The sequence below is a fragment of the Staurois parvus genome, unplaced genomic scaffold, assembly GCF_062004578.1.
Source record: "Staurois parvus isolate SC_StPar_1 unplaced genomic scaffold, SC_StPar_1.0 ptg001432l, whole genome shotgun sequence".
Lineage (NCBI taxonomy): Eukaryota > Metazoa > Chordata > Amphibia > Anura > Ranidae > Staurois > Staurois parvus.
This window is the reverse complement of record NW_028319228.1, coordinates 4,894,850-4,908,722: the sequence shown is the minus strand read 5'-3', so window position 1 is coordinate 4,908,722 and position 13,873 is coordinate 4,894,850. Positions and strand designations below refer to the sequence as shown.

At 37.9% G+C, this 13,873-nt stretch overlaps 1 protein-coding gene across 4 annotated transcripts in view; it reads left to right on the top strand.

Moving 5' to 3' along the window:
- The window catches only part of FANCC (FA complementation group C), a 307,766-nt gene extending 296,569 nt beyond the window's left edge, over positions 1–11,197 (top strand). For all 4 annotated transcript variants that reach the window (XM_089662131.1, XM_089662130.1, XM_089662132.1 and 1 more), the window contains exons 15-16: positions 4,129–4,335; positions 9,663–11,197. In XM_089662131.1, coding sequence (XP_089518257.1) covers positions 4,129–4,335; positions 9,663–9,794 — 339 coding nt within the window. In that variant the 3' untranslated portion in view covers positions 9,795–11,197. The remainder of the gene's footprint in view (positions 1–4,128; positions 4,336–9,662) is intronic.
- Positions 11,198–13,873: the final 2,676 nt, after the last annotated feature.

Genomic DNA, 13,873 nt, shown 5'->3' with positions numbered 1-13,873 from the left:
AAAGTGTCAGATCTCATAACAACAGATAATATTCTTCTTTCACCAACTTATAGTAAACTGAAATTTGATTGATTGCTTGGGTTTCCTGTGCTGTGCATGTCATTATTAGGCTGTGCTCTACCTAGATAAATAAGCACAGAAAAAATTAACCTTCAGAACAAAAAGCTGTTTTATAAATAAAGCACACCTTTAAAGTCAGTTTGTAACAACTGTAACCAAATGAAACTGAGTTTAGATCCGAAGTGCGGGCACCACCACACACAGCAAATCTCATGAAACACTGCTGCACTACCTCCACAAATCCATCTGTAAATACAGGCTTTTCATAAAATTGGCAACCAATTCACATATCCCAGTGCACTGTGACCGGCACCTGCATTGCATTATATAATAATGTCTGGGCATGTTAAGGCTCTTTCTTTTTCTAACCCACTGACCAGGTGGAGGAGATCTTTTGTGCAAAGGAGTAGTTTACGTTAAGTGGAACTTTTCCTAATTGTTGATTTAAGGATTGCAGCTTTCTGATATATAGACAATTCTATAATATGTTACCAGTAGAGGTCAAACTTATAAATGTAAAAACATCTGTCTTGGATTAAAAAAATCAGGAGAACACAGCGTTCAGGAACATTGGAGAAAAATTATCCCAAGGAAATCCTTGTGAAAACACTATGGGGAAGTCACAGTCATTTGCCCATAGGTTGCAATAAGGTTTATTCAAAGATGTAAAATAAAACAGATAAAAGCAGAAAATGAAAGATATACAGTTAGGTCCATATATATTTGGAAATAGGCACACAATTTTAGATTTGTTCAGGTATTTACCAAAACATATTGAAGCTATAATTATATAATGGATATGGGCTGAAAGTGCACACACTCAGGTTTAATTTGAGGGTATGTACATCCAAATTGGAGGAAGGGTTTAGAAATGACAGCACTTACGAGTAGCCATCCCCCCTTTTTCAAGGAACTAAAAGTAATTGGACAATTGAATATAATCATAAATAAAATATTCATTTTTAATATTTTGTTGAGAATCCTTTACTGGCAATGACTGCCTGAAGTCTGGAACCCATGGACATTGCCAAAGACTGGGTTTCCTCCTTTCTGATGCTTTGCCAGGCTCTAACTGCAGCTGTCTTCAGTTGTTTTTTTGTTTGTGGGTCTTTCTGCCTTTAGTTTTGCCTTCAGCAAGTGAAATGCATGCTCAATTGGGTTGAGATCAGGTGATTGACAGAATATTCCACTTCTTTTCCTTCAAAAGCTCCTGGGTTGCTTTTGCAGTGTGTTTTAGATCATTGTCCATCTGTACTGTGAAGCACCGTACAATCAACTTTGCTGCATTTGGCTGAATCTGTGCTGATAGTATATATCTAAACACTGCAGAATTCATTTGGCAGCTTCTGCCACATCATCAATAAACACCAATGGCCCAGTGCCACTGGAAGCCATGCATGCCCATGCCATCACTCTGCCTCCAGCATGTTTTACAGATGACGTTGTGTGCTTTGGACCATGATCTGTTCCAAGCCTTCTCCACACTTTTTTATTCCGGCATACAGATTAATCTTAGTTTCATCCGTCCAAAGAATGCTTTTCCAGAACTGGTCTGGATTTTTTTGATGTTTTTTGGCAAAGTCTAATCTGGCTTTTGTATTCTTCAGGCTTATGAATGGTTTGCACCTTGTGGTGAACCCTCTATATTTGCTCTCTTGAAGTCTTCTCTTGAGTGTAGACTTTGACAATGATACGCCCACCTCCTAGAGAGTGTCCTTCACTTGTCTGGATGTTTTGAATGGGTTTTTCTTTACCATAGAGAGGATCCTGTGATCATCCATCACTGTTGTCTTCTGTGGAAGTCCATGCCTTTTTATGTTGCTGAGTTTACCAGTGCGTTCTTCTTTCCTCAGAAAGTACCCAACTATTGATTTGGCCACTCCTAATGTTTTTGCTATCTCTCTGATTGATTTGTTTCATTTTTGAAGCCTTGGCCTGTTTCACTTGCATGGACAGCTCCTTTGAACGCATGATGTAGGTTCACAGCAATAGATTCTAAATGCACCACACTTAGAATCAACTCCAGACCTTTTACCTGCTTAATTGATGAAGAAATAATGGAGTAGCCCACACCTGGCCATGAAACAGCTTTTGATTCAATTGCCAATTACTTTTGGTCCCTTGAAAAAGGGGGGGTGACTAACCTTAAGAGCTGTAATTCCTAAACCCTTCCTCCAATTTGGATGTTTACCTTCAAATTAAACCTGAGAGTGTGCATTTTCAGCCCATATCCATTATATAACTATAGCTTGAATATGTTTTGGTCAGTACCTGAAAAAAAATAAAATTGTGCCCGTTTACAAATATATATGTACCTAACTGTAAGTGGTTTCAATTACCAAACCCCCGTGGCTGGTGGTGGAAGATCAGCCAAGCATTGCTGGACTGTTAGGCTAAGAAGTCTCAACAGCCTGGTGGAGAGTTGAACATCCTGCTGGTGTGGTGATTCTCTGTTTTGAATGGGTGCCGCGGCACACCGGAAGTGACATCACCAAGGTCCCAGGAGGAGACTGGAAGAGTGTCACGAGATGCTGGGTTGGGACACAAAAATGACTTGATAAAGCCCATGTGCACGAAACGCGTCACCATGGCAACCTGGCTGTTCGCAGCCCAACCCAGACCTTCTGTCTGGACAGCGCTGACTAGCCCTGTGCTGATCACATGCACTCTCCCAACATGTGCAGCTTGCCCCCAAGGATCTGTTCTATCAGCAGATGGATTGGGAACAGTAGAAGAAGGGGAGGATCAGAGAAGTCAAAATCAAACAGCCTTTTTCCACAATGTAGAGGATTAACCCCTTAGGTTCCACAATGAGAATAACAAGCATGCTTTACTGCATATACCGACTGATTTTACTGTTGTGTGTTTAATAACACTTTAATGCAGCAAAACAGAGGTGACGTTTTGTCAGAAATACTATCCTGGCTTTCCCTGAGAGTTCTCTGACATCAGAGTGATACATATGTAATACTTTACTCTGTACCAAGAGGCAGGCAAGGACATTACTTCACAGCCTTTTTATGTATATGTTATTCTATGTGAAGACCTGGAATAATGGTATTTCCTATGAAAAACAACATGCAGTTCTGACAATCAGATTGTGGGATTTTCATTCCAGCAATCTGCTGTTATCCTGTAATTACAGCAGATCATTTACAAATCCTGCTAAATAATGGTAAATGACTTATTCTTGTGATGCCCCTAAAATGTGTTATATAATAGTGACAATATAGAAAGACATTATTCGAGGAGTTTTCAGTTTCTGATTTCCCATTTAATTATTCATTTGTTGGCTGAATGCCCTGACAGCTCAATAATAGAGACCAAAGAAAATTAGGGTATTTAATTTTTACTTTTTCAGAGTTTTAGTGTCAAGCTGAGTGTCCCAGTGCCTAAATCCAGCCTCTCCTGAAAGTGAATGGTCTGCTGACTTCCTAACATGGATTTCAGCTGCCACTAATCCCTCATTACGAAACTTCTTGGAGACATCTGTGTGCTTGATGTTCTGCATCGCTTTGTACGGTGTCAGATGAGAGCTTTTTCTGCCAGTTATTTTTTTTTTTTTTTTTTAAATTCAAGTTGAAAATTAAAGTTAGAAATTTTGAGTTAATAATGTCTTCTTCATCAGACATGCAGTAATATTAAGTGAAGCTCAGTCATCCTACAGGATAGCAAAAGTTAAAGCTGAAATCCAGGATAAACAAATATTGTCTAAATACATGAGTCGTGTGTATTTGGTCTTGAATCCTGCTGTGGTTTTTGTATTTCTTCCAGATCTGTGCAGTAATCCAGTGTGAGACTTTGCCTCCAAGCAGGAGCTTCCTGTAATACAGACTTGTCACTGCTGCTTTCTCTCCTTGTGCAGTGACTGGTCCTGTCTCCACCTATTCCTGTAACTTTATGCAGGAAGTCTGTAGTGGATGGGGCCTGTTAGTACCCTTCCACAGCTCTGCTCCCAGCACAGGCTATACAGTCTAGTGATGATATTATTGCTGCCTGCTCAAAGATGTGCTACATTTAAATAGATCTGCTGATGCTTTCTTAATTGTCTCATGTTATATCTTCTAGATGGAAGCAAAATCTTTATATGGAAGTTTAGTATCGCTCTTCAGAAATTCAACAGTTTGTCTTACGTCCCTGAAAAACATATTCCAAGTGGAGAGTAAATCAGATGAATGGCAAACGTGTACTCTGCAGTTGATCAGACATCTTTGTGTAACTTTCCTTCTGTGTTCTCCTGAGTGGCATAACATCATCAAACAGTGTATTTCTTTTGTAAGTGTTAATATGTATCAAAGTCATTTTGAAAGCCAATGTCAGCTTACACAGTGTTGCTTATTGTGCATGGGGCCTAATACTGTACAAGAGTGCCAAAACTAGAAGCTGTAAGGGGAAACAAGATTAATTATACTGTAGGATATCTCCTCCATCTTCTTGCAAGGGCTTTTTTTACAGTTTTAAAGACAATATTACTAGAGGACAGGGATAACTTGTTAAGGGAGAGGTTTTCTGCTTCATGGGATAAAAAGCTAAAGTGACAATAATCTCAATTTTTTTGTTAGATTAATCATTGTAAATATCAAGTATTTCTCTGCATTTTTTAAAAAAGTCTCTTACATTGTTTTCAGGATTTTTTTTGGTGTTGACACCCTATCCTCCACTGATGCACCTCACTGCTACTAGTGTAGAACAAGCAGTGTCATATTTTTGGTCACATGATCTGTTCTATGTGTACTACAATTCCCTTAGAGCTGAATGTGTCTGCAGGTAGATGTGTAGTCCATTTTGGGATCGAACAGGAAGAGGTGGCTACATTCACATACACAAGGGGGCATGCAGAACAAATGTAGACACCCTAGAACAGGAAGTCTGAGAATAGCAGAAAACATCTTTCATTTAAGACTCCATTCACATATAGGTATTTTGAATCACTGGCAGAATTGCATTGATTCTGCCCGTTATTTTAAAACGCACTGTTAAAATGTCAATTCGCACATCAGTGTGTTCAGGTCCCATTCATTTCAAAGGTACCTAAAAACATGGGGCTCTTCTGCCACGATTGTTGTGCAATGTGTATCACCTGAAAGAAGGTCTGGCAATTGCAGCAGGATCGCCCCGCGTTTTTAGGTGCCATTGAAATGAATGGCACCCGAACAGACTGATGTGTGATTTGACATTTTAACAGTGCATTTTGAAATAATGGGCAGAATCACGACAATTCATGGTGATTCAAAACGCCTATGTGTGAACGGAGCCTAAGAGATGAAACAAAGGAAGAGAGGTATAGGAGGTACATTCTAGTTATATTTAGGCATATTGCATTTATTTTATTTTTTAGAAAATGTGAGTTTAGCTTCACTTTAAAGGCTATGTGTAATTATTTTTTTTTTAGATCAGCACAAGGGATGCCAAATACTGTACGTTAAAAGCAAAGTTGGCTACTCTATTAGCTGAAATCCCAAATTCTCTGCCCTGCAGCAGTAACAACCTGGTGCTGACAGGGTTAATATGATTGTCTGGCCCTGTCACAGGCACTCCTCAGAGTGCCAACTATGCTGGCCCTTTACACCTTATCCTCCATTCATAGAAGTTATACTGTAGCTTCCATCAATGAAAACTAATTATGAATGGAGGAGGCAGACCTTTCATCCATCCACCCATCATCCTCCATTTATAGAGCACGTACCCTTAATTACTGGATTTTGCTGCTGACCATATGAAATAGGAGTATTAGGCAAATTATGGTTATTATTTGTGAAGGCTGGATGAATGTTTACGTTTTGTTTAGGTTTGTAGGCTACTCTAATATAGTAAACAGCATTTTTTCCAGGACAAATAGGACTTTAATTTGGTAGCAAATTTAAATACATAAACTGTATTTTTGTTTGGTTTACCTTAATTTTTATTGGAATAAATAGGGGAATTGGAAAAACTGCATTTTCCTTTAAATTTTTCCCAATGCAACCTTTTATGCAGTTTCAGCACCCCCATATATTTATCCAAAATTTTAATCAATAAAGTCTGCTGATTAAAATGATATCAAATTAGTGCATATCACATGGTAGAACAGATAAAGGTCAGTCTGAACATATGCATTTACTGCTACATTGAGATGCACCCAAGGGATATTAATGGTTCATGTAAATTGTTAGCATAATATTATGTTAAGATTAAGTCGGCACGATGGTGACTTTTCAAATGTTTGTTCATTCTAAAAATTCAAATGACATTGCGTTTACTTAGGTAAGCATTTAATGCTTGTGCAGCGAATGCAAAAGTCATCCAAATCATCCAACATCTTTGTTGCTACCTAGGGATTTTTTGGGGAGGGAGAAGTTTTTTGCTTATATTTTTAAACAATTTATTTTTTAATTTACTCTTTTTAGATCCCATGGGGACCTGGATCTAGTCAGACTCACCATGCAACTGTGCAGCAACAGATCACTTCTAATAGCAATTTATTGGTGGTTGCAGTCAGCTAAAATAGTTCATTATAGCAGTGATCTACTGTTGTAGGAGAAGCTGGACAGAGCTGTAAAAACTCTGTCTGAGCCTCCTTATTTACACACGTGCAGTGACATCACAAGTAGTGTAACTACACTCTTTATGTAAGCACGATGAGTAATCAGTGTGTTTACATTTTCTTCTACTTCTGTGAAACGTGTGTGGAAGTATTGGGAACCCAGGGGTGTTTTAAAAGCTTCTGGGCCTAATGCTGGATGCTGGCAGTCACTGACAGTTCCAGCCTGAGCCCCTGCTGGGACCCGTAGAAGCCACTGATGCCATGCACCAATTTGAAACACCACTGTGATGAAATGCTGTTTTAAAGTGGCATCTGTGACTCTTGGGATTAATGGGCTGTAAGCTGCATGATAGTGCATGTGGCGCGCTTTAGCCCTGGAACTGTAAGCCTAGGAATCTGTTTCGTCTGAGAAAGTGGTTTTATCAAAATCATATTATACAGGAACCTCATACCCCAAGGTCTTCTTGCTCGTTTTCAGGATATTTGGCTCACTAACATGTGTTGTAATACTTTGTACACATTATTATTGTAATTTTGCATTTTTTGTATAATGTCTGAATGTACAAGGGGTCTTCACCCCCACCCTCCCGTGGGAGGGTTTTAGCAACAGAGGCAGTGCTGTTAATTCAGAAAACAGTGTTCAGGACTAGGTGTAGCCAGGTGCTAATTCACAAGGTACAGGTTTGTGAATCAGCAGTGACTATGTTGATAGCCATGCTCCTGGCAACATTTATTCATTCCACTGTAGTGCAAGCAGGAACACCTTACATGAGAGTGGCAACTCTGTTCTGAATTCAAGATTGTTGCTACATCATCGCAGGAAGCTGCACTAGGTGGACTTCACTTGCAGGGTCAATAGGTATTTATGGGACTTTGCAGATGCACTTCCAGTGCTCAGCATAAATAAGTACGTGCCAACAGATTTGTCAGAAAACCTTTACTTTCCTTTCAGAATCAACATTTTCTATGGGACGCTATACTACAAAATACTCCCACAAATGTGGGCCATTGCTTGCAAAAAAGATTTGTTAATTTGCACACACAAAACAGTATTTTTCTTAACAAATTCATTCAAGACAATGTTGCTAAAATGAATACACCCCAATGAAAGTCTTAGGAGCAAAGCTGAATTTTACACAACAAAATCCTTATTAACTAGAATTCAACTACAGGGGAGTCTAATTATAATTCATTAAACAAGTGTCCAGCAGACAGTTGATTATACGAGGACATTACTTAACAAAGAAAACCCCTTCCCATTTCATGCTGTCAGCAATGTCACCACATGTAATAGAAATGTCACAAGGCCTGAGAATGAAAACAATTTCAAGAAAGGTGAAGGCTACAAGTAGATCAGAAAAGCTTTACTTTTCAGTCAGAATACTGTAGAAAAAGAGATACAAAAATGTAACAAAGATGGAACTACAGCCATCTCACAGAGACGCTCAAGCCGTCCACGGAAGTTAACAACTCCACAGGACCGTCTTCTGATAAGAAGGGTTGAAGAAAATCGCCATGCAAGTTCACTACAGTTTGCTAAAGAAGTCAAAAGCCAAACTGGGGCGATAGTTTCCTGTGACACAATACGGTGTACACTGCAGAGGAATGGCATGCGTGGGTATTGTCCACGAAGGAAGCCTTCCTAAAGCCCATGCACAAAAAAGCCTGCCTAGAATTTGCCAGGACCTATGCTGAAAAAGAAGAAGACTACTGGGACTCTACTCTGGAGTTATGAGACTAATATAAATGTTTTTGGAACTGATGCCTTCAAAACTGTATGGCATCGCAAAGGTGAGGAGTACAAAGAAAAATGCATGGTGCCTACGGTAAAACATGGTGGTGGCAGTGTCCTTCTGTGGGGCTGCATGAGTGCTGCTGGTGTCGGGGAGCTGTATTTCATTGATGGTATCATGAATTCACAGATGTACTGCTCTGTATTGAAAACGAAGATGCTACCATCACTCTGTTCCCTTGGTCATCGTACATTTTCCAACATGACAATTATGCAAAACAAACATCTAAGGCCACTGTTGCATTACTGAAGAAGAACAGGGTGAAAGTGATTCATTTGTCAATTATGTCTCCTGATCTGAACCCAATCGAACACCTATGGGGAATTCTAAAGAGACAAGTTGAGCATCACTCTCCAGCCAGCATCCAGGCTCTAAAAGAGGTTGTTCTTGAAGAATGGAAAAAGATAGATGTTGCAATATGTCACCAACTTGTTCATTCTATGCCTAAAAAACTTGGTGCTGTCCTTACAAATCATGGAGGTCATACAAAATACTAGATGTAGTAGTTTTGGTTGTGGCGTGTATTCATTTTTGCATTAACTAATTTGAGCAAAACTGAAGAATTTATAATTAAGTTATATTATTAACCTTACCTTGATGTAATGAGCTAAATGTGCCATAAAACTCAGTTTTGTTAAAATTTTGGAAATTGTTCTTGTGTTCATTGAGATATTGATTAAAATCTTACTTTTCTAAAGGGGTATAGTCATTTATGCTGCGCACTGTATAAGTGCTGCTGCACTTTTTTTCAGTGAAAGACTATAGTTCTACTTTATCATCATAAAAGAGAGTCAGTATTTTTAACTCTCACCAGTGCAAGATATGAATCAGCTGGTAAGTAGAATATGAAATGTATATACGATTGGTTAATTATTTTAAACTATGAGTAAAAACTTTTGTCCACAGAAAATGCACTAGAGTTGGGTAAGAGGGAGGGTTATTGTATGTTCTGCGTTAAAATGTTGTAATTTTCTGTACACACAAAGTGTACATGGCTCACGTAAATGCATTCTTGGGAAAATGTATCCTTTTTGCTATATTTATCTCCTTGTTTAGTTGCAAAGCCTTTGATTTTTTTAAAATGGCAAGACCCAAAGCGAAGGTCAGAGTCTGATCAGATTGCAGGGAGCCAGCTTTTACAATACAGAGAATAATTGGAAACATGAAAGTTGTTTGTTTTGTGGTCATAGTGTGGCTTATTAGCATTTGGAAAAATGTATTGCATATTTGTTTGTGGAATACTAAAAGGCATTTGAGGATAACGTTACTTGTTTCCTCTCTCTCAGATGACTCAGACACAGGAAGCTGCCAGTGAAGTTTCTGACGTACTGGCTCGTACTTTATGCAGACTTGATATTCCTGGAATGGAAAGTCGGAAGATAATCACGATAGCGCACTGGCTGCTTCAGGACTCCTAATAGGAATTAAGGAAAACAGGGCCTAATGTGTCCTACAACAACAGTGTATACAGCCGCATGCTTTTCACTCGGCCAGTGGAAATTTGATGTTTCTTGGCAAACTGTTTTGTCCATGTCACTTTTTCCTGTACGAAAATGGAGCTATTTATTCAAAGCAGTGGCTCCAGGGAATTGCTTATTTAGAATACAGATGTCAGGAAGTTGTTTGTGACTAGTTTAATATTAATGAGTGATTTGGAACTTCCACCAGCATTTGCCTATGAAATAGGCAAAGTGTGGATAAAAGGCAAGACAAATATGTAAAAAATGTGAATTATACCTTCTATTTTTTATTTTTCTTATTCTTTTCAATGTTATAGATATTTGTTAGTCAATATATGCTACAACACTTCAGATATACTTAATTACTCTTTTTTATTATTATTTCATAGAAAAAAAAACACAGAGATTAACATAAAAAAGGTAAACATTGAAAAACGCAAGGGTACAGAAAAACTGAGCATTCTGTCGTTCAGATTTGATGAAATGCAAGGCCTTTAGCACCATGGCTTACTGTAGATCTCACTGGAGAATGAGGCCTTATGTGGCTATCATACGAAAGGGCACTCAAGTCAAACCGGGACTTTTGAGTTTATCTAATAAAAGAAAACATTTCAAAGGGTGGGAACTTCATTTATTTTTCAACATACTCCCCTGCTACGATTATACACTTGTCCCAGCATTTATCTAGTGCCTGGAAAGCTTCGGCATAGAAAGATTTGTCAGTACGCCTGAACAATTCTAGGACATTCGTGAATGATTGTGCTCACCATTCCCATAGAAAGATTAGTTGATTATCCAGGATCAGGCGTTCCACGCGCTGAAAGTTTACAGGAATGACTGCTGTGGGCTGGGAACTACCACGGCCAGGATCGTCACTGACGGATTGTATGGCCATCTTTGAAGTGTTTATACCATTTAAATCTCTTCCTGCAACTGAGCATCTCAGCAACATAATGTGCTTTATCTCTCCTGTTGATATCTGTGGGTTTTACGTCTTCCCATCACAAGAAACTCCATCACCGCATGCTGTTCCATGCACACACTAACACTGTTGTCTGCCATCTTGATTAACAGTCTCTGGAAGGTCTCGCAACATGTGCACTGCCTATCAGTAATAGGACACACTTTCCACTTACTATTGCAGGTAATACAGCCATGCGAGCATCCCTTTTTATACCTGTAAAATGCACAGTCCTGGTTTGACTTGAACACCCTTTGTAGTTTAGAAATGTAAACCTTTCCTCTCTGGGTGTACACTACATTTAAATTTCAGCTAAAACTATCAGACAAATATTTGGCATTTCAGTTATTTTGTATTCTAATGTAATTCTCTAATAAAAATTATACTTATTTAAGTGAAACGTTCATGGTTTTGAGTGAGTTTTATATTTTTTTTATGGTATACCTTTTACATTGTTGTTTTCTCTCTTTGTGTGTGTGTGTGTTTATATATACAGTACAGTAAACCTAATGATGTTTGAGATAAAACAAAAAAGTGTAATAACAGTGTGCACTAAATCACCTCCCATTATACAGTATAACCCCCATTCATTACACCCCCTATCCCCATAGATAAAATAAAGGTTAGGCATATACCCATTAGGCATATTATCCTTGATTAAAACTGTCCTTCTGGTGGCCAATTTTTACTGCTGTATCCTCACCAGTATCCTAATTGTATCTTGTAATAAAACCCCATCCCATACACATTATCTTTAGTAACTTTAGGCCACGCCCTGCTCATTAAAATTGTCTTGCTGCTGGCCAGTTTTACCCTGCTGCATCATATACAGTCTCTTAATTCTTAATGAGAGTTACATCAAGAGTAACATCGAGTTTTACCACCCCCCTCCCCCAATACATTTTAAAAGGTTCCCTGAATTTTGAACAAGATTCAACCTTGACACATTCTACCATCACAAATGGTGACATGAAACATAAAAAAAACTGGGCATAAGATGGATTTAATTATGGCTGGTTAAGATTAACTAACAGGTAATTAAAAAATAAAACTTGCTCGAACTGACATTATGTGCAGCTTAAAGATAAAAACAAACCAAGATACATTGCAACAATATTGATACACAATAATTCTGGATATTTCTACTGGTTTCAGGTTTTAGTCATACAGAAGCTGCTTCTGAGCAAAGACCATGAATCAGCTGTCAAACTGACTACCACTCCCAAACATTTCACTAGTAAGTGCAGCTTTGGCATAATATGAAACCATTGCGGTACAAGATATGCTCAAGTTCTTGATTTAAGCAAAGTATGACTTAGGTCTTCACATAGTTAATATTAATGGGCTTTTTTTTCAGCAAGCCACAGTGATCTGGCCCTGAAGTGGGAGCGGATATGTGTCAAAACCTGGTACCAGCTCCCGTCTACGTGCCAAATGGAGGGGGAGAGGATACACAAAGAAGGGAAATACCCCTTTTGGGTGAAGTTCTGCTGTAAGTGACAAATAATTGCGTAACATATATATATATATAGTCTTTTGATAAATCAGTATTTCGTTAAGTTTGACTCGGTTGAACATGGCTGTGGAGTTATGTGATGTAAGCATGTATTTATTATATCATCTAAACACAGCTTCTATTAATAACAGGAATAGGGGATACTCTTGATTTTTTATCTCACACCACCTGTTTATCATCCAGATGGCTGGATGATTCAGGCTAAAGGATTTTGAAATACATACCTAGTTTTTTCCAACAGAATATTTAAATTGTTACCTAGCTGTTGAAACATCTGCCGAACTATAACAGAAGTGGAAATGCAATCATATGAGGTTTAGCATTCCTATGGAGTCTAAATGAGGAAGCTGTCTGCATGCTTTAAAACGGATTGTTCCATCCAGTGGGAACATAAGTGAGGAATGCAAGCTTCCGGCCAAAGAATTTAAAGTTAACGTGCATGCTACAAAAGAGAATACACACTTAATATAAAAGGCTATTTCCACTAACACCATTCAAGAGCTAACTTTGCATTGTTCATTTTATTTTTGCTTATCTTGTAATATATTTTAATAAAAAGCATAACAAATATTATATCATAATAATGGGCTGTGAGAAAACATTATTACAAAAGAAAATGTTCTCTTTGGTTAAATAACTCATTTGGATTACATAGAGTTAGAGGGTTTAATTCTAAATTTGTATTATAATGGATGGTTCATTATATTATAGTTACAGCATCTCTGGTGATTTTGTAGTTTCCCCCAATGTAATAAAAAATTTTCATGGTACACCTTTTAGTTGTATGTCATACTTAATATTGTGCTACAGAAATGCAATTCTGAAGACAGGTTAATAGAATAATGTTATGCATTAAAAAAAAAATATTGAGATTTGTGATTCTTTCATTTTTGAAAGAAGTGGAGAAGGGTTAGACCCTCTGTCAAGTTTTTATTACTGTCTTTGTCCTCATTGCGGATATTCACCACTTTGTTTTTCCTATGACTGTTTTTACCAATACAGAAAGTGAGGGGAAAATAACATTTTGGAGGTGTTCCTAGAGTAATGGGATATCTTCTACTGGAGACGTCCATTCTGGTACCACCGTCAAAGAGGGGGATTTCCTTCACGTTGGTAAATTTCCTCTAACTTGCTGTTTCTCTGGGATAAGAAGTGAAGGGATATTTTCCTAATTGTACACAGACAGCAAAAATAAACTGACAGGGTTTTAACTCTTCTCTACAGTATCCAAAACTATAATTTATCACTCAGAGAAATTTAACAAAAGGTGTAATTTTTTGGTCATTTAATATTTTTGAAACTTCTCAGACTATTTGACTAATACACATAAAAAAAAAGTAAATCCAAAAAGCAAATTCATTTACTCAGCACATAACAAATAGCCAGTTCTTTACCGGCTTGTGCAACAACTGTGACAAGTTGTTTGTCCAATTGAAGCATTGATGTAAGTCAAAAAGAACCCTAGAACTACTCCATTTGGCATTACCAAGTTGTATATGCAAAGGAAATTATTTTGGGATATCATCCATATTACTTTTTATGGGAGGACGGAAATCCTGA